Below are 22,787 nucleotides of genomic sequence, written 5' to 3' on the forward strand. Positions count from 1 at the left end.
CTCGCCATAGTAGCGAGGAAACATTTGATTTGTTTAAGAGAACCGATTCGATTGATTCAATGAACCGACTCACTGATTCGTCTCCAGCGTTGCGCGTTCAGATGTGTGTGAATAAAGTCTAGCGTGATCGCGAGTCGATTCTTCTGAACTGATTCAAACATTTGCAAATCACAGGGTAAAACAAATGTATGGGCGTAGGCCTACAATATGAGGTAACAAGTTAGAAGAACCATAGGCTAGGCCTACTCAACGTTTGCTACAATCTTGGTAGGAAGATAACATTAATAAACAATAGGTAGGCTTTCTAGCCACAACAAATAAAGATTCAAATGAAAATCAATCGGTGAATCTGACTGTAAAAAAATCATAACATCATTTGGCAATTATTTTCGATGAGATGGCAAAAACATAAATGGAGAATCTCAATTAGTAATTAAATAAACCGAAAACACAGAACAAAGAAGCAGAATATAACTAAATATTTGACAACTACTAAAAGAAAAAGAAAATATAGACTTTATTCATACACATCTGAACGCGCAACGTAGGAGATGAGTCACTGAATCGGTTCACTTAAAAATTCGAATCATCTACTATGATGAAGGCAGCAATTTCAAAACAAAAAGAAAACGAGCCTTTCCTAGACTTTATTCATGAGCATCTGAACAACGCGGGAGACGAATCAGTGAGTCGGTTCATTAAAACAATAGAATCGATTCGCTAAAACAAATCAAACGTCTCCCTGCTACTATGATGAAGGCCGCAATTTCAAAACAAAAATAAAACGCTAATGGGATATTACTAGTAGGCCTATGGGCTGTTCTAAGGTCAGTGGATATATTATGTTTAGGCCAGACACCATGCTTTCATAAAGAAAATATGATGCACTTAAAAATGTCAAAACCTATTTTAAGGCCTAAAACTAATTGGTGCACATGTACAATTTAAAACACAATGCTGTTGCTTCAAAACATTCATGCAGTAAATATCTTTGTGTATGGTGTCTGTCTTTTGTTTTTATAGCTGTTAAATAAAGGAAACTACACGTTGAGTAATTGTTTTTCTTCTTGTTGCTGTTATTTGGGATCTTACTGAATTAAAATATTAGCCTAAACCTTGTATGTCAATATATTGTAGTTAAAGTGGCCAGTTCAAATATGCAGACCGTTTTCATGAAGTATTTACATCTTCTCCAATCAGATGAAGAACATGCAGCGTCACACACACACACACACACACACACACACACACACACACACACATTCATAATTCAAAGAGAAGGCCTTTCATACACAAAGAACCAGAATGGACTTCCTGTTGGGTGGGTCTGGAAATTGTCTGTCCACCAACAAGCACAACAAGCTCATCCACTGCTACTGTTTTCATTATTCGCATGTCATCCGGGTTATGGATCGGCCTATATAGGCTACTTAATCTTAATCATCAAGCATTCACTGAGATTTCAATGTTCACACTGATTTGATTTCATACATAATTTGATTATGGATGATTAGATCCACTCGCCCCTCAGTTTGTGTGCAAGGAGAAACTTATCAAATAAATTGTCACATGTTCATTAGAGGCTTTAATTCAAGTGAACATTATCAATACCTGGATATATAAATGACATGATCCGAGCCGGAGCGGCGGTGGATGTGGGACAGTTAGTCGGGATCAGGCCTCAATTAATATCTAAAAAACCCCATCATATTTCACCCCAAAAAGAAATTATTTTGCCATAACAAATAAAGCCTGTTTGTGGAACCATAAGGATTTTTTGCATTGTCGCATATTTTCATGACAATTAAGACTTTTTCTGCTTTTATTCCTTTTGTTCTCAATTTAAAAATGACTGTAATGCAATGTAAAACAACTGCCATGAAGTATTAAAATAAAAAAAATAATTATTATTTTTAATGAAATTATATGTAAATAATATAATAAATACATATGTAATATGTATTATTACAAATAATATATTAATTAAATATAAATATTATAACACTTTACAATAAGGGCTCATTTGTTAACATTAGTTAATGCATTAACTAAAATGAGCAATATATTTTTTAACATATATAGTCATTTTTAACATTAATAACTGTCTTTTTTCCTTAGAATTGGACTTTATAACACACAATTGTGTTTATATCTTGCAATTATGACTTTATATCTCGCAATTCTGAGAAATAATGTCAGAATTGTGAGATGTAAACTCACAATTGTGAGATAAAAAGTCAAAATAATCTTTTAAAATGTGTTATACTGTGGCGGAAACAAGCTTCCATAGGAATCTGCTCTTGACAGGCTGTATGAGCTCATTCTGCCGTCCCGCCCGAAGGACAGATTCCCCTCGGTCTCTCGGTCCTGCTGTGGGACGGGCCTCTTCTCTCCCACTTCTGAATCTACTGAGAGCAACACCAGGATCAACAGGTCCACCGTCCCTGCCGAGGGCAAACAAGACCCCTCTGAGCTCAGGAATGTCCAGGAGAGAGAGAGAGAGAGAGAGAGAGAGAGAGAGAGAGAGAGAGAGAGAGAGAGAGAGAGAGAGAGAGAGAGAGGGAGAGAGAGAGAGAGAGGGACAGAGAGAGAGGGAGAGAGATAGAGAGAGAGACAGAGAGAGAGAGAGTGAGAGAGAGAGATTTAAAGGAACAGTGCATTCAAACAGTATTTCTCTACATTGTTCACTAGGGTTTGGACCAGCATTAGTGTGAGTAAATGACATCAGATCCTTCATTTTCGGGGTGAGCTTCTCCAGCACACATGACGGGGAATGAACGAACACAGCTGTTCAAGTCCAGCCAAGAGTCAGTTCACTGTGAGGGAAAAGAGGAGTGCGCACATCTGCAAAGTTACCACACTCCAAAAATATTTAGATTTATGTATATAAATAATTTATACATATATTTATATTGCATATAACATTTCCATCTGGATTAGACAGTTTTAACATAAACAAACTAATAGCCTTAAGGTGAGGCATATTTGTCATGCATCCATTTGACTATTCAAAATGCATTCATTCAAATTGCTTATAATCAGCATAAATCTGTTCATTGTGAAAACAATTGCATTTATTCAGTTAAAAAGTATGAACAGGATTAAACTTAGCTTGCTTTGAAACTTTGATTTTAAAGCTTTGATTTTATCCCTAACTCATCTTTGATCACCAAAATTACATATTTAACCATTTTTTCCTTGAAAATAAATGTCTTTATGCCTTAAAATATCTTGAATATAACTCGACACCCTTGCCTCATTTAGTATGCGTGGTTCTATGAATATGCAAATGAGCCCCGCCTCCACTCACTCCCTCAGCTCAGAGATCCACTGGTTGACGATCACACGTTGATCTGATTGGTTACAAGGTAGTTTGTGACGTCAGAAACACCAGCGATTTCAAAGCGTGTTTTTGAGACTGTCTTTGGTTCACTGCAGTTTTAAGGAGGAAATACTCAGCAATGGAGTCGACTTATGAATTTACACATGGTTTGTCTTAAAGCATATTAAAAACACCACATAGACACATAAACAACATTAAACGCATGTATGTATGACTGACAAATATGCATCAGTTTATTTGTTTATGTTAAAACTGTAATGCAAAAATGTCCATTTTAAATGTAGGCCTTGAGTGCAGATGCACCGCCCTGACAAACGACAATAAAATGATTAATTACTTTACTGTAAATCATTTCACATCTCAGTGATGCTCAGCTGCAGCTTCATTTGCATGAGTCTGTTAGCTGTCACTGTAGAGAGCATAACTAAAGCTAAACCTGTGTGTGAATAACTTTATTCCCTTGATGTTGTTTTCAGGCTCTACTAGAACTTGAATGTTGATTATTCTCCTCATATTCTCCATTGTTGCGGCTCCTCTCTTCCCAGTCTGTCAGTAACACTCTGTTTACTTCCTGTCTCTATGAAGCCCCTCCTTCTGAAAAGCACACTGTGCTCTGATTGGTCGGCTGGAGCAGTGTGTTGTGATTGGTCGAGCGCTTCAAGTGTGTTTGGGAAATGTCCCGCCCCTTTCCATAACTGCCAGTTTAACACACTACTAACTAACTCAACCAGGCCCCACCCCTTTATTCTGCGTATGAATTATTTAAATGAGAAATATTGTGACGTGTTCGTTGTTATGATACTTATGTGGCTCTTTAATGGTGTTTTTGGAGTCCAAACGGTTTTACAGTTTTTCTAAATCACTGACACATTTTTTGAAACAGTCTTAAAGGGATAGTTCACCCGATGATCTTCTTTTGTGTTCAAGTTGTTAGGGCTGGTCATGTGATCTTCAACAATCATTCAGGTCTGTGGAAATCCTGGAGTTTTTCTGATTGGTCAGATTGGAACTTAGAGCTGGGACTGCAAAACAATGAAAAAACATGTCACACACACACACACACACACACACACACACACACACACACACACACACACACACACACACACACACACACACACACACACACACACACACACACACACACACACTCACTCGACCCCTAAACCTACCCATCACACACACACACACACTCACTAATCCGACCCCTAAACCTACCCATCACACACACACACACACACACACACACACACACTCACTCACACACTAACCCGACCCCTAAACCTACTTTTTAGGCCGTTTGGTTTATTAGGACACAGGAGATTTCCTCATAAACATGTTTATGTTGTAAGACCAATGTTATTATACACATTTGTGTATTTATAAACCACACACACACACACACACACACACACACACACACACACACACACACGTACTGATTCCTCTGGCCGCGGGTCTGCTGGTGTCTCGTGCTCTGGCAGGAGTGTCTCTGATTGGCTGGAAGTCTCTTCTCTGAGTGCTGGATTTACTGTAAGCTGGTTTCACAGACGGAGCTTCTTCAGGACTGCTGAACCACCAGTTAAACTAGTTAATGGGCAAAATGGTCAAAATTATGAGTTAAATTATAATGTTATCTTCAATTAAACAGCTTACACAAAGGAAAATGATACATTCAAAAACTATTGTTTGTCAAATTAAATGTAGTTAATTTATGTGATTGGGCTCTTGACTTGAACTTTTATTCTTAAAGGGGTGGTATAAAGCCCTTTTCACAAGATGTAAAATAAGTCTCTGACGTCTCCAGAGTGTGTGTGTGAAGTTTTAGCTCAAAATACCCCATATTTTTATATAGCATGTTAAAATGGTCACTTTTTGAGGGTGAGCAAAAAGTGCTCAAAAGTGTTTTGTGTCTGTTCCTTTAAATGCAAATGAAGCTCCGGCACAGGGGGCGGAGCTTCAACAGCTTGTGTCCTTTTACCTCACACACACATGCACTGGAAATTTCTAAATCTTTTAGCATTTTATGTTCGGAGTCAGACAATGATGGAGAGACTCAAGAAGAAGTGCCAACATGTAGAAGCAACAGGACATTTCTGAATGGATAGTTGGTGAATTTATGAAGCTGATGTGTAGTTATCTTCTAGTCATTGATTAGCATATTCTGTCTTGATAATCTATAATCGTGTTCAGGGGGCGGGGTTTATGTAAATTCTAGGGTTGGTGATGTCACTAACCCGGGAGGAATGTGGTGTAGTCTCTACCAGCCGTTTGTTGTAGTCCTTAAAAAGCGATTTCTTTAAAAGCAAATATCTCCCTTTGAACTTTGAGCGTTGTAACTTTGCAGATGTTGTTTATGCTCAAACAGCAACATTACACACTGAAGTTAGAAAGTGAAATCATAATCAACCAGCCTTTAATATTTCCCTCAGTATGATATATAAATGATATTTCCACCTGTTCTGTGTCCATGTGGGCGATGGGCTCATTCAGGAATCTGACATTAGTCCTGATGAACCTGCAGTTGTGTGGATGTGGGATGTTCGGCTCTCGGGCTCTTCCGGGTCTCTTGCAGCACATCTATGGTTCTGATCAACTCTGAGCGGATCAAGACGCTCCGGCACCGTTTCATCAAAGATCCTGAAGGTGTTTGACCTGCAGATATAGAAGACAGAGTCTGACATCAGATCTTCGGGAAAGCAGGGAGTTACAGTATAACATATACTCACTGGAAAGACTCCAAAACCTTCTTTTTTCGAGGCAGAGATATTTCTGCATTATGGTACATTTGCTCTTGCATTGAATGCAGAATAAAGAGGGTTCAGAGCTGTTGGCGACTGGTTGCTATGCAACAGTGACGATACGAAATCTGACACCCACTCATGAGGCTTTCTATAAAACAGACAATAATGCAGAGAAAGAGCACAAAATAACAGAAATTATGTAATATATTTATGTAAGAGATCAGGTCTGCAGTCAACTTTTTGGTAATGCCAGCATAAAGGTACAATATTTGTATGGAAATGTTTTTTGAAACTATTTTGTGTGTGTGTGTGTGTGTGTGTGTTTTTACAAAGCATACAATGTATGTTTATGAAAGAGTATCTTCTGCTGACAGGGCTGCATTTACCTGATCATAAAATACAGTAAAAATTGTGAAATATTTTTTTACAGTTTAAAATATCTGTTTTCTATGTGAATATATAGTAAAGTGTAATTTATTCCTGTGATCAAAGCTGAATTTTCAGCATCATTACTCCAGTCTTCAGTGTCACACGATCCTTCAGAAATCACTCTAATATGATGATTTAATGCTTCATATTTTTGTTGAAATCTTGCTACATTTATTTTCTAAATTCTTTGATCAATAGAAAGTACAGCATTTATTTGTTTGTAACAATGTAAAAGTATATACTGTCACTTTTGATCAATTTAGAGTGTCATTGCTAAACAAAAGTATTAATTGAAAAGCATCATAATGACCTCAGATATTTGAACAGTAATGTAACTTCAAGTACTACAGTATTTTAGTACTATTGCATATGAATTTAATCATTTAGTACTATGGAATAAATCAAAGCACCATGATTTTGCCTTCTGAGACCATCACTGTATGTGCAAGACTTTTGAATAAAAGTCAAGTGTTTCCACGTTGTATTATTTATTCATTTATTTATTCAACTATTTATGAGGGGAAAAAAGTGTCCTTGTTACATGTTACATGTACCTACTGTAGCAATAACTATAAATTATGCATAATTACATGCAACTAACCCTCAACCAATTCCTAATCCTAATCCTATAGTAAGTACATGCAGTTTATTATTATTACTCAGCACTTAAATGCACAATTACACTGTAACACAGAGACCTTAAAATGAAATGTAACAGAAATCATTAAGTTGATCTTAAAGTGCAATAAAGTCCATGTTTGCATTACTCCTGAAGCGAGTCGCAGAGAACATGTGCAGTCCAGAATCAGTTTTTCCACTAGCAAGAAAAAAAAAACCTCAGTGGAAATCTGAAAACAAACCAGTTTCCTGTTCTTTCACTACTTCCTTTCTGTTATTGCTCCCTGTTTCAATCTGACATGTAATGTGGTTAAACCTGGATGTAAATAAATGCATAAACACATTAAAATATTAATTTTATATATATATATGTTTTAGATAATTCAAAGAAGCATGAGCATTCACAAACAACACTGAATCATAGTGTGGACTTGTCTTGAAGTTAAAAGGGAAAGTCAGATTTAACCAGTTTAGCAGGTTAACTTTAAATATGTTAAAAGACCCCGGTCAAACACACTTACAGACGGACGGTCAGGAAACCCTGATCCAATCAATCAAACCCCGAGTCCATTAAAACACTGAGTGACCGGCGCAACGAACGCCACTTCAAATACAGACAAAACTGTAATATTGTGAAATATTAATATAGTTTAAAAGAACAGTTTTCTATGTGAATATACTGTAAAATGTAATTTATTCCTGTGATCAAAGCGGAATTTTCAGCATCATTACTCCAGTCTTCAGTGTCACATGATCCTTCAGAAATCACTCTAATATGATGATTTGATGTTTAACTATTAATATTATCAATGTTGAAAACAGTTTTGCTTCTTCAGGTTGTTGTGTTATTTTTCAGGATTCTTTGATGAATAGAAAGATATTTGAAAAAGAAACATTTTGTAACATTCTAAATGTCTTAACTGTCACTTTTGATCAGTATATAACGGAACATACAATGATACAATGTCCCACTAAAGTTCCAATGACGTCACTTAAGTTTCCAAATACTTGTTGGTCTCAGCAAATCATGGGAAAGTGTTTCTTCCGTCTCAAGCTCATTTGCCTGAGATGCTTTTGGGAAACCCAGAGAGATCCCGAACAAAGAGCCCGGCACATTCCATCAGAGAGGGCCGGATCCGGGATCTGTGGAGTCTGACAGATATTGTGATTTCTTTGATCAACTCAGACCTGAGCACATCAAACTGTTCCTAGATCAGTCTGAGAGCAGTCCGTCTATTCACAGACACAAACCCTGGTTAAGCCTCTGATCTAATCTTGCAACTGTCAGCTAAGAGGATTCCAGCCTCTCTAACCATGCAGATTAGCTGAAGTGAAGCATGCTGGGAGAAAAAGGACACCCCGGGGACTCTGTTTTTGTGTCTCTGATGCAACATGTTCAATCCGAGAGACGCTTTGAGCTCAGTTCTAAAGACATTATGATGTTAGCAATAATTCCTGATGCAGTTTTGATGCGGACAGAAGCTGACGCTGCACGACGCGTCACACACCAGTCTCACACACACACACTCCACCTTAAGAGAGCTCTGTGAGGAAGGATGGGTTTTTCCCGGAAACACAAGCGTCGGATGCCGTGATTGGTCGATTATGCATGAAGTGAAGATCTCCTGAAAGAGGATAATCAGAGGACGTCTAATATTCATATCTCTGAACCGCCAGAGAGCCGTCATACTCATTTAATAGCAAGTCAAAAATACAATGAAACAGTCTGTACAATGTTTGGGTGTATTGATAGAGGTTTATTAGTCTGATAAACTTTACATCAAGCGGTTTTTAATGTGGACATATAATTAATTCAATTAATGTGGACATATAATTGAATTAATAATTCAATTTTTTTTAAACATTTTTTTAAAAAGAAGTCTCTTCTGCTCTCCTAGGCTGAGTTTATTTGATCAAAAATACAGTAAAAATTGTGAAATATTATTACATTTTAAAATAGCTGTTTTCTATGTGAATATATAGTAAAGTGTAATTTATTCCTGTGATCAAAGCTAAATTTGTACAAAGTTTAATTAAAAAAAAAAATATATATATATATATATTTATATATATATAATACTTTATAAGATAACAATCCAGTTTAATATTTTATATTGTTTTATCTTTGTAGAGTGTTGAGTTTGAATGGATGGATCACAACTCTTAAGTTTGTGTTTTGCTTTGAGAAAGTTGCATAAAATCAAACAATTTATTCACATTTACAACCCTATGCTAATAAATATAAACAACAAATGACAATTATGGGGTTCTGGTTTTGTTCTTCAGGGTCAGCTCATGTCACACTGAAGTATCTGGTGAAGATCTGGCCAGTGTTCGGGTTTATTGATTGCCGGTGCCGATGGGACTGGGTCGGGTTTCAGTATCGAGTGCCAAATCCACGAATCTCCAGTTTAGAGATGCGTCTCTCGTTGGAGAACTGAGTGCGGTCGATCCGAGAGCTGGGACTGCCCACTTTACTGAGCCAGTACATCCTATAGAGAGAGAGAGAGAGAGAGAGAGAGAGAGAGAGAGAGAGAGAGAGAGGAGAGAGAGAGAGAGGGAGAGAGAGAGAGAGAGAGAGAGAGGGAGAGAGAGAGAGAGGGAGAGAGAACATGTCAGAGAATATGGAACATGATGCACGAGTGAGTCAACTGGACTCGTTTGAAGACTGTCATTTTCTGAACTCGACATCATCTCTATGTTCCACAGAAGAAAGACAGTCAATCACAGGTTTCACAGCTGTCATACATTTTACAGGTTGATTTTTTTTTTTTACAATGCAGGTTTAGAACGACAAGAAACAACGGCATAAGAAACGCAAATAAAAACATAAACAAAGATCTTTTTTTGTCCAACTGCCGGAGGATAAACAGCATCCATTTTCTTTTTCGAAAACAAGGGCGAGGCACACACACACACACACACACACACACACACAAACCCGACCCAAAACCTATCCATCACACACACACACACACACACACACACACACACACACACACACACACACACAGACACACACACACACACACACACACGCACAAACCCTAAACCTACCTATCACACACACACACACAAACCCGACCCTAAACCTATCCATCACACATACACACACACACACACACACACACACACACACACACACACACACACACACACAAACCCTAAACCTACCTATCACACACACACACACACACACACACAAACACACTAACCCGAACCCTACATCTACCCATCACACACACACACACACACACACACTAACCCGACCCCTAAACCTACCCATCAAACACACACACGCACACAAACCCGAACCCTAAACCTACCCATCACACACACACACACACACTAACCCGAACCCTACATCTACCCATCACACTCACACACACACACACACACACACACACACACTAACCCGACCCCTAAACCTACCCATCAAACACACACACACAAACACACTAACCCGACCCCTAACCCACACACACACACACACACACACACACACTGTTCCTCAAAGGCCTCTAAATGCATTCTTCTCCCTGTGGTCCGCAGCGCTGATCTTATATTGGATCAGAGAGTGTGTGAGTGTGTGAGCGAGTGTAACAGAGTGTGTGTGAGTGTGTGAGCGAGTGTGTGTTCAGAGCATCTGCATGAATGCCCAATATCCAGCTCTATAATGGGCTTTCAGGAAGAGGAGGAGCTCGAGTCAAAGAGAACAACACAATCTCTACAGCAACAGCACAGGAACGGCCCCTGATAAAGAGTGTGTGTGAGCCTCGGGAATGACGGATCACAGACGGATCCGGGTTATTCCGGGGTTATCAGCCAGCCGTTACGAAAGCCTCGACTTTCACCAGGGTGCGGTTCACTCGAAACTGAGGAAACACAAACCCTGAGAGAGGAAAACACACTTTTACATGAACAGGCCTTTACGGTTTTAAAGTGTTGATTCGTTTATATAGCGGATAAACTACACTGAGGGGCTTTTTAAACAGTTTCACTCAGAAATGGCTTGTAAATTTCACAAAATTATTACAAAGAAACAGTAAGTTATACAATAATGTCATTCAATTAATTGCAGTAAAAACATTTTTTATTTAAAAGATTTAGCCAAAATTATGATTTGTTTAATAGGACCAAACATAGGGCCCTATTTTAACGATCTAAGCTCATGGTCTAAAGCGCACGGCGCAAGTTCACTGAGGTCATGTCCGAATCCACTTTTGCTAGTTTAATGACGGGAAAAATGGTCGGCGCTCCCGGCGCATGGTCTAAAAGGGTTGTCCCTATTCTCATAATGAGTAAAGGGTGTGTTTTGGGATTTACGTGCGTTAAATCAATCAGAGTCTCATCTCCCATTCCCTTTAAATGCCAGTTGCGCTCGCGCCATGGCGGATTCGCTATTACATGATAATGGAATAATAATGGAAAGGCCGAACGCGTCTCCAGAGCGCAAACGGATCTGCTCGTGCACAAGGTAAAAGTGCGCAAGCAGAACATCTACGGGACAAGCCGGATTCACCACATCTTTATGTACACAATAATAATCTTTTACATTGTAATCCTTTTATTTTAAACATTTGGCATGTTTGTGTGATGCTGTGCATCCCTGTGTGTGTAATAAGCAGAGTGTATGCGCGTTGTGGACCCGCCTATAGGCGCACATTACTAACACGCTCATTAAATAACAAAAAAATATTGCGCAATTGACTTTAGACCAGGTTTCAGTTGGTCAGTCTATGGTCATTTGCTATTTAAACAACATGAAAATGATAACTGCGTTGGGCTGAAACTAGCAAAAAACACTTGTGTCGCGCTTGCCGCTGCATTGCGCTGGGTGTAAAATAGGGCCCAGATACTTTTATTGTTAATTTATGTAAAATGCATTATAATAATTGTATTTAATAATTAAAAATGTATAATTTCAAACTAGCATCTATATATAGCAACCAAAATATATATATATATTTTTATATTACATTATATTAATTTATTATTTATAATTATTTAACTACACTTTAATGGCCTCTTCTGTGTGTTCATATATAGGTGACAGAGAACCCTTTAAACAATGAACTTTCCTCATTCTCACGCTCTGAATGACTGATCCGCTCTTCTGAAACACTCTCACTCTCTTTCACAAACCCGCACAGCTGTTCTCTGAATATATAAACACTCCAGTTTCTGTCGTGTTCATTGTGTTATGAAGGAAAGGAGTTTCCAATCTCCCCCTGTGAGGAAGTCAGATAACACTGACACGCTGTGATAGGAAGGAATTTCTTCATACAGATATGTATTTCCATAAACCTCAGTCTAACAATCCGCCGGACGCTCTCACTTGCTCTGGTCAAACACCAGGAACACGAGACCAGCGTGACACCAAAACACCAGCGACTGTTTACTAACCGTGACTGCAATAGTGTTACAAGTATCACTAGATCAAAAATAAATAAAAATAAAACAATTTTTTATTAAATATTTAATGCACACATATATATACTGTATATAGTCTAAAAGGTGTGTGTGTGTGCATGTAAAAAATGTAATTTCAATTATTACAAAATATTGAATAGATTAATTATAATAAAAATAAATATATAAACTATATATTGTATAAAATATGTATAAACTATATTTTATTTTATTTATATAATATATTTAAAATATATAACATATTTTATATTTACAAACAATTTAGAAACAACAGTTTAAAAACAATAAATAATAATAAGATATAAAAATATTATATAAATATTATATATTATAATATATAATATAATATGAATATAATATTAAACACTCACTCAAAATAATATTTAGATTTTATAATAAATAATATTGTATTAAAAATAATATACTTAAAATATTTACTTTTTATTTATAATTACATTTATATTATATTGTAATAAATTATATTATAAAAACAGTAAGAAACAATAAATAGTTCAAAACCAAAAATGATAATAAAATATTTAAAATTATATAAATATTATATAAATATATATATATATATAATATTTAACACTCACTAAAATAATATTTATATTTTATAATAAATAGTATTGTAATATAATATAATAATAATATATTTACTTTTTAAATTATAATAAATTATATTATAAAAACAATAAATAATAAAATATATAAAAAATAATATCATATTAAATATATTTATTTTTAAAAATGTTAATTTATATTTTAAAATGAAAATTTATATTATATTATATTATATTTTTGTGGGATTTATTAAAATGAGAATAAGCTTAAATATGAGCAATAGTAAAAGTGATTCTAGCAACCCACAATAATTCTAAAAGATTTGTAAGAAAATGCTTTAAATTAGATGTATAAGTGGCACATGACAGGAGACAGCTGTAAAATGTCACGAACACACAGTGTGATGATCCTCCTGACGGTCCTGAAATGCTCTCTGGCAACACTTCTACACTTCAGAGCTCATCCAGATATGATTCAGGGATGGGCGGAGGCCGTCTGGGAACGTTCCTTTGGGATCTATAGTCTCATCAACGTCACCAACACACACACACACCCAGCCACAACCCAGGAGAGTTCACCAAACCATCCCAACACACCAACAAACAGATGAAGAGAGCCAAGTGATAACATTACAGAGGAAACAGACTGACAGATGTCAAAAAATGAGGTAATTTAGGTAAAGAAAAACAAGGAATGGGAAAACAAGTAAAGGGGGCGGGGCCTGAAGGTTTGCCATCCGTCTGTGTAAATATTTAATGAGCAAACACATTTGTTCACTCGCATCTCGTGTTCACCAGCTGGAATGAGGAAGAGGAGGCTTTCAGAAGAGGAAAAGCTTTTCTCATGCAATACTGGAGCTCTTTGTTACTGTATCCAGGCAATCGCATGTACAGCTACATGATCACACACACACACACACACACACACACACACACTCAGGGGGTTTCTAGGTTGTGTAGCAGAGTGTAAGTAAATAGGACACGGTCCCACCAGAGAATCACAGCTAAAAATGGCTTTACAGGGCAGCGGCCACCTTAACCTACTTCAAGAATATAATACAATAAAATCATCAAGTCCTTTCAAATACCTTTCTCATTGAAAATACTTTTTCACTTAGAAATATGGAACATTATTTAAGTAAAATGGTTTGCGAATTCCATTTGATATGACTTTAAGACAAGAATCTTATAGCTAGAAAGCAAAGTTCACTGGGACAAACTTTGATACTGGCTTGACAAAGCCGTATGAAAGTTTGAACGTTTAATAAGTTTTAAATTTTGTGAAGTAGAAAGAAAGAAAGATATTGCTAACATGAATTAACATGAATTAAAATATTTTATCATATTGCTAGTACGATTTAACACGTTGCTAGCATGAATTAGCATGTTGTTATAATTTTTACCAGATTTTTAACATGAATTAGCATTTTTCTAGCATGTTTTAACACATTGCTAGCATGAATTATGTTGCTAACATGTTTTAACACGTTGTTAACATGAATTGGCATGTTGCTAGCACGAATTAGCATGTTGCCAGGATGTTGTTAGCATTATTTAGCATGTTGCTAACATGTTTTAGCATTGTTGCCAACATGTTTTATCACACTGCTAACATGAATTAGCATGTTGATAACATGTTTTAACACTGCTAGCATAAATTAGCATGTTGCTAGCATGCTTTTACACGTTGTTAACATAAATTAGCATGTTGTTATAATTTTTTACCAGATTTTTAACATTAATTAGCATTTTTCTAGCATGTTTTAACACACTGCTAGCATGAATTATGTTGCTAACATGTTTTAACACGTTGTTAACATGAATTGGCATGTTGCTAGCATGAATTAGCATGTTGCCAGGATGTTGTTAGCATTATTTAGCATGTTGCTAACATGTTTTAACATTGTTGTCAACATGTTTTTTAACACACTGCTAACATGAATTAACATGTTGCTAACATGTTTTAACACTGCTAACATAAATCAGCATGTTGATAGCATGTTTTCACACACTGTTAGCATGAATTAGCATGTTTGGTAACATGATTTAACATTTTGCTAGCATGTTTTAAAATGTTGCTAACATGATTGGCAATTTGTTAGCATGAATTATCATGTTATTAGCATGAATTAACATTGTGTGTATGTGTGTGTTCAATGAACTCTAATGCTCAGTAGGTTTTATCTATGACTGCTGGTCCAAAACAAACTTTCAAATGCAGTTTTTGTCTTGTCAAACTCAGGCGATGCGACTGAAGCCGCTGAACGACTGTACAAACAGATCAAGCTGACGGTAATGCTGTTATTATAGCGCTTAACAAGCGCTGAAGAGCCTCATCAGTGTCTTCATCGCCGGATTAATGATCAGACTCAGACTGCAACTGTGACACAGATTTCTGGACAATTACGCAAAAGAAATTAATTACATTAATGGACTACAGGGATTTAAGAAACTTTAAATCTACTGTGTGCATTTGAATTAATATGACCTATCACATGACCTCGTTATCTTTCATGTTTAATTCAGTGAGAGACATCCTGTTATCATCTCAGAAATATATGCAGTTATTTGGCATATTTTTTTCTAATTTTGTACAAAAAATATCTTAACTTTTGGCAGTTTCATCAAATAATAGTTTTTAATAATAATAAAATAATATTTATTATAAAATGTCTAGTTTTTTAGAAAGCATATCTAGTTTTATTTTAGCATTGTTTATACACTATTATAGCTTTTATTATAATAATATTAATATTTATTATTCATTATTGTACTAATATTAGCTTGAAATATGCCTTTGGCTTTGTTTTTTAATTATTACTAACGTTTAATTTATTTTTTGTCCAGTTTTATTTAATTTTTTTTTGCATGTAATAAATTTAGTAATTTCAGGTAGTCGCCAAGACAACAAGTTTTCCATCTAATATTTATATTTTATTTAAGCTTTATTTCAATTAACAATTTTTTTAATGCAAGTTACTGCATTAAACTTAAGTACATTAGACTTGTTCAAGTCATTTCAACTTAAATTACATTAAACTGACTCAAAAAAAAAATGAGTTGAATCTTGTATAACATAACATTTAAAAAAAAATTGCTTAGCTTATTTTGATGAGTTAAAGCATTGTAAAAATATATGTTGTCATAACTTATTGATCATATAATTTTTTTACAGAATGATTACTCAGATTTATTCAAAAACAAACTAAAACCTTGACAAAACAGAATCTCAGAAACATGACCAGAACAACCAACTAAACGCAACAACGCACTGACGCAGAACGGAAAGAAACACAAGGCTTAAATAGACAGCAAACAGAGGAACTAATAAGGCTAATTAATGAGACACACCTGAACTGAAACTCAAATCAAATCAGTAACCATGGAAACAAACAGGAAGGGGGCGGAGAAAGACAGAACTGGATTAATGAACAGATTACCTAAACACAGATATCAGAGATATAATCAGAGTAATAATCAGAGACTCTGCCTTGTTCTGTTTACGCCTCTGCCTTCTGGCAAACGCTGTCGTAACACGCCATATACTTAGATATTACACATTAAATTGTATTAATTGTATATTTTCAGTATGCATTTAGTTTTGATTGTCTTATATGTTGATTTGTTATTTGGTCTATTTATAGTGTATGTTATGTCTACCTGTTGTTTGTCCTGCTAATTTGTTTTGGTCGAGATACAACTATTGTAAATCTGGAATCTGAGGATGTAAAAAAATCAAAACATTGAGAAAATCTCCTTTAAAGTTGTTCATTTATGTTTGCGATTGTGCAGCATTCACTCACAGAAATACATGTTTTATATATTTACGGTAGGAAATTTACTAAATATCTTCATGGATCATGATCTTTACTGAATATCCTCATGATTTTTGGCATAAAAGAAAAATCGATAATTTTGACCCATACAATGTATTGTTGGATATTGCCACAGATATACCCGTGCGACTCGAGACTGGTGACGTGATCCAGGGTCACATTTGAGCTTGGAAAAACACTATTTCGTTCTGCCGTACACTATTGCTCTATAGTTGGAATGACAATAAAGCACTTTGAACTTAAAATCAAAGTACAAAAAAATACAGTGCACAATTTTATGCAAAAATAAAAGTAATAAGTAAGCAATAAAATAAGAGTAATCTCATGCCAGTAATGTGCACAAATAATGTCTGGATCACATTTGAGACTGTGATGATGTCATAAAGCCCTCGCCCCTGTGCTCCCCCCCGCCCAGACTGACATCATCACTCCCCGCCCCACCCGAGGGACTGCAGAACACACACACACACACACACACACACACACACACACACACACACACACACACACACACACACACTCAAAATACAGCACAGGCTGCAGAAGCTTTCAGCACACTAAAAGCTTTCTGCTCTGCTGTCTCCATCTATCAGTATAGGTTACAGCACAGCAGTGATGGGTCTCTCATGATCGATCCGTTCGGTGCGTCTGTCACGTGACGAATGAACGAAAGACTAATTATTAATGATCCCTTTTGAATGCATTATAATGATTTCTTAATTCAGTCAGAATATGATCAGGATTGCGTAGGTGGATGTGTTCGGGGAATTCGGCTGTTAAAAGTATAACATTTAAAGCCCCTTAAATGAACAAAATGACTCAAAAAAAAAAGATTTGTTCATTTAGATGAACGAGATCGAACGAGAGAGTCAGTGAAATGATCCGAACTTCCCAGAATCCATTTTCACTATCAGTCTTTCTAGACTGTTCCATGACTCAAACACTGGAACGCTACCGCCACCTGCTGGTTAGAGGGGGAACTGCACACCAGACAACTGTGATATTGCACAGCTCAGATATTGTTTTGATTTCTGGTCTGGTCTGAGTTTAGTTTATCTGTAAATTAGTTCAGTTCTGTCTTCCTCCGCCCCTGCCTGTTTGTTTCTATAGTGTTTGATTGATTGTTAGTTCAGTTCAGGTGTGTCTTGTTAATTTGCTCTCCAGTTCTGCCTCTTTAAACCCTGTGTTCTGTCTTGTTCTTGGTCAGTTCTTATCGTTGCACTAAGTTGGTTGTTCTGTTCCCGTTTCTGCTCTTGAGTTCTTTGTAAGGTTTTGATTTTGTTTAATAAAAGACTGCTGCAATTAGATCCTGCTTCCTCCACTGATGCAACCGATTGTAATTACAAATGATTGCTCACTGAACACAGATGCATACTCACATTTCCTTCACTTTCTCTGGAGGTCCCTGCACCTGTCCGATCACAGTGCCCTGTCTAGTGTTCTTCACCCAGCCTGTGACGCCCAGATTCTTCCCCTCTGCTTCTGTATACTGTGGTAAAGCAGGACAGATGAGAGATTCAGACAGAGAGTCAAAGACATGAATGATGAGACAAGGGGCTTGATCTTGCATTAATGCGTTAGAAAAATGCTGTTCATTTCATTGCATTCAAAGGACAGATTTTATCAGTTCATGCATTCATATACTCGTATGCAATTATATACTTTGTATACTCGTATATATGCACCTATACACTTTATCATATGCACTTATACACTTTATCATGTATACTCGTATGCATTTATACACTTTATCATTACACTTGTATATATGCACTTATACACTTTATTATATATACTTGTATAAATGCAATTGTACACTTTATCATATATACTCATATATATGCACTTATACACTTTGTCATACATATCATATATATGCAATTATATACTTTATCATATGTTCTCGTATATATGCACTTATATACTTTATCATACATATCATATATACTCATATATATGCAATTATACACTTTATCATAAATACTCGTATATATGCACTTACACACTTTGTCATACATATCATATCATATATATGCAATTATATACTTTATCATATATTCTCGTATATATGCACTTATATACTTTATCAAATATATCATATATACTAAATACCAAATATATTCAGATATCTTACCCATTTCACTTACATCTAGTAGATCTAGTACGTGTTTGTATTTGCACAGCAATCACTTATTTTCTAGTAGAATATCATATTACATGTCTAAAAACATAATACAGTGTTTCTATTTTTGGTTAGGGTTAGTAGGTTCTGCCACTCTTAGTTATATAAGCAAGCTTTGTAAAGCAAACTTAGTTTGTATTATCCATAAATGTCTCACCATTCTGAAGCAAACACCTGAAAAAAGACAAACATTTATGAGGTTTTTGGAATACGTGCAACTGTATAATATCCTACAAATGTAATTCATGTATGTAGCCCTATACTTACATACAATAAACACATTGCAATAGAGAATAATCAACATATTATTATATTAAGACATAAAATGCACAAAGCACAAAGTAAAACCTTTTTTGAGCTGAGGCATAAATTAATGCTCGTCTGTTTTTGGAGGCGTGTCAAGTTTGCAAAACAGTCAAATACCCACCCTGAACATTCCCGAATACCTCAAAATCTACAGACACATATTTTTCACCGGCGTCTGAAGACATTGCAAACAATATTACAAGGATCAGGACCAAAAGAGAAGTCCAGCAGATGCTTAAATTACAGATAATCATAAATAAAAGAGCCTGACGCCACAGCCACGCGCAAGGCAACGAGACCTGACACGTCCGTCACGTGACACGTGAGTTTTAAAGCATTATTTTGTAGAGATTGTTTGGACTAGGTTTCTATTTCTACGTTAGACTCCAATCCTTTAAAGTATCATATGTAAAATATGTAAAATGCCTCTAATAAGACCAAATTCGTCCAGAGATTTGCTTTCTGAGCGGCCGCGCGCCCTCTGGAGGAAGAGACTTCTGTGTTCATTCTCGCGAGAGTTTTCAACACTGGATATATCAATGAGATTTTATTGTTACAACTCTAATATACAGTATAATTATACATACATGTAATAACTCTGAATAATATCCTATATTTATGAATGAGCAATAAAAAAATTAACAATACACTGTTAAAAATATTAAATATTTTACATAGTAAAGTTACCATGGTACATTGATTTTTGCATGTAAACACATCAAATTATTTAGTCTCCTTATTCCAGAATGATTGAGTTTAAAAAAGCAGACCAGATTACATCAATAACCACAAATAATGAGCTTCAGAAATGTGCCGACACACACATAACACAACACAATATTCCTCTTATATCCTGATGAGATTTTAATATTCTCAGCCACAGTTTTTCCTCTGTAATCTAGTATGTTTATGATTGAAAAACAAGCCTGGCCGTCAGAGATTACATACAAAACATTTAGATTTGTGAATGCACAAACATTTTATTAGAGATGCAATTTGCATATTACAAGGGTTTAAATGTCTTTTCACAGACAAATCCTTTCAAGAAAACAAATCACATTTGGATTTGACAGAGACCTTAGACCCAGAACACGACAGTTCTGTGTTTTCACACGTCTGATGATCACAGAAGGACAGGATCAGACCTTCATGCCTTTAAAATCACAATCTCAAAGATCAGCCGTGATGATGGAGAGTTTGGAGCATTATATAGGAATGTTGCATTAATGCTGAATATAAATCAAGTAAAGGAAAAGGTGATGCGATAAATTAAACATTTCTTTAGTGAATTTATTTCTAATTAACAGTCTAGTTAGAGCAATTAAAATGTTTATCCATGCACACATCATCATTATTGTGTTAAATTCATGTGCATGTAATCTTGAATCAGAATCTCTCTTCTCTGATGACGAGGGCGGAGCAACCTGTCAATCACATGAGATCAGCCAATAGCAAACCACCACACACACACACACACACACACACACACACACACACACACACACACACACACACACACACACACACACACACACACACAAATATCTTTAAAATAATAAATAAATTTTACCCTGTTAAATATTTTATGATTAAACATAAAAGTAATATTGACACAAGATGCTCAGTTTGCCAAGTTCACACAGAAACTGTTTATCATTTATTTTGGACATGTTTCTATACTGAACAACTATGGAAAAATATTGAAATATTTATTAAAGATAATATCCAGCAAGATATATCAGTAACCTTTAAAGACATTATTTTTGGATACTTTGGTTCTGACCCCAATAAAAAAAAAAGCCTGCTTTGTTATTAATTTAATTTATTTTATTGGCAAATTTTATATCCATAAATGTAAATTCACCAATAACAAACCAATTTTTATTATTTTTTTGAAAGAATTTAAAATGTACCTTAACACTATTTCATCCTCAGTAAATAAGAAAGCAATTAAAACAATTTCATATTGTAATGATGACTTTAATTTGTGTACACTAAATGATGTATAAAATGTCTTACCCTCATGATCTTTTTTTGTTTTTGCTAACACCTCTTTATTTTTATTTGTCTTAGTTATGCACTGCTATTTTGTATGTTCAGATGACATTGTACATACTGTTATATTTTGTATTGACATTTTTGTAATTCTGTTACAAAATTGTATACCATGTTTGTCATCTCTGTATTGTTTGCAAGCATAATAATAAAAAAATTATAATAAACACACACACACACACACACACACCATTTGTTGATTTGTTCCAACAGAACCCGTAATCCTAGAGCTCAGACTGACAACATTGTCGGCACGTAAACACACACACACACGCGCACGCGCACACGCACGCGCACGCGCACGCACACGCGCATTTAGCTGTCTAAATCAGTGCACATACATCTATTGTTTTTATAAAAAGGCACAGTTTATTCAGATTCAGCTTCATTCTGGAGACACAGCGAAATAAACTCTCTTACACACACACACACACACACACACACACACACACACACACACACACACACACAAGGAAAGGACGAGTAACTGGAAACCGTGATGATTCTGATGATGATGAATTAACCCGACAGTCTGATGATTACAGTAATGGGTTGATATCATTTCAGACTGTTAATGGACTGTTCCTGGTTTTGTCTTTGGTTTGGTTGAATCTCTGTGTGATTTATAAAATCTAAAGTGCCACAGAGATTTCTTTGTTTTGTATTATGATTTTTTCTCTCCATCCATCATCAGAACTGTCAGATCTGGCAATATTGTGCACTTACATAAGACACAGCTGCACCAAAAACTATTTAGTCACTTAAGTAACACTAAAAACCATAATTGTATTAGATAACAAAATATCAAACAAAGCCTTAGCATTAAAATGTGTTTAAAAGCATCCGCAAACACATGAAACTAGTTCAACATGACTTAATATGGTGATAATATAGTAATTTTTCTGCTCAAGAAAAAATGCATGCATAGCCTATATTTAGAATTTAGAATTTAAATGTCATTTTGCTCATTTTTTTTTATAATTATTGTGCATGCATGAGAATTTAATCGAAAGACTAGTACTTGTAAAAAATAATTTCTCACTCCACATTTAAACTTAACTAGTAAAGGCAAACATTGAGAATTAAAAATGAATATATTATAAAATGACTTAAACTGCTCAATTAAGAGCTCAGTATTTTATTGCACATCAGTGTAGAAGTTCCTAAAATTCCCTTCAATAATTCACACACAGTCACATGGACAAAGAGCTTTATATTGAACAATGTTAGTGATTGTTAAGGGTTTGTGAATTCCCAGCATGCACTGCAGCATGAACA

General features: G+C 35.5%; 1 protein-coding gene and 1 long non-coding RNA gene across 3 annotated transcripts; both read right to left on the minus strand.

Moving 5' to 3' along the window:
- Positions 1 to 3,621: 3,621 nt before the first annotated feature.
- LOC311074742 lies at positions 3,622 to 6,188 on the minus strand. Its single transcript, XR_014604354.1, has 4 exons — positions 6,073 to 6,188; positions 5,801 to 5,998; positions 4,783 to 4,930; positions 3,622 to 4,365 (listed from the first exon to the last, which is right to left on the minus strand). It is a non-coding gene; the product is annotated as an uncharacterized lncRNA (long non-coding RNA).
- Positions 6,189 to 8,854: 2,666 nt separating this feature from the next.
- On the minus strand, positions 8,855 to 19,930 carry acyp2 (acylphosphatase 2, muscle type). Of its 2 annotated transcripts, none has more exons than XM_084100960.1 (4): positions 19,497 to 19,546; positions 19,306 to 19,322; positions 18,346 to 18,455; positions 8,855 to 9,626 (listed from the first exon to the last, which is right to left on the minus strand). In XM_084100960.1, exons 1-4 carry the CDS (start codon positions 19,513 to 19,515, stop codon positions 9,512 to 9,514), a joined length of 261 nt encoding a protein of 86 aa, XP_083957086.1. In that variant the 5' UTR covers positions 19,516 to 19,546; the 3' UTR covers positions 8,855 to 9,511. The 2 variants fall into 2 exon arrangements, with proteins under 2 accessions (XP_083957086.1, XP_083957085.1); XM_084100959.1 differs by lacking the exon at positions 19,497 to 19,546 and adding an exon at positions 19,576 to 19,930 and having other exon boundaries at positions 8,856 to 9,626.
- Positions 19,931 to 22,787: the final 2,857 nt, after the last annotated feature.

This window comes from Abramis brama (assembly GCF_963993115.1).
Source record: "Abramis brama genome assembly, chromosome: 23".
Taxonomy (NCBI): domain Eukaryota; kingdom Metazoa; phylum Chordata; class Actinopteri; order Cypriniformes; family Leuciscidae; genus Abramis; species Abramis brama.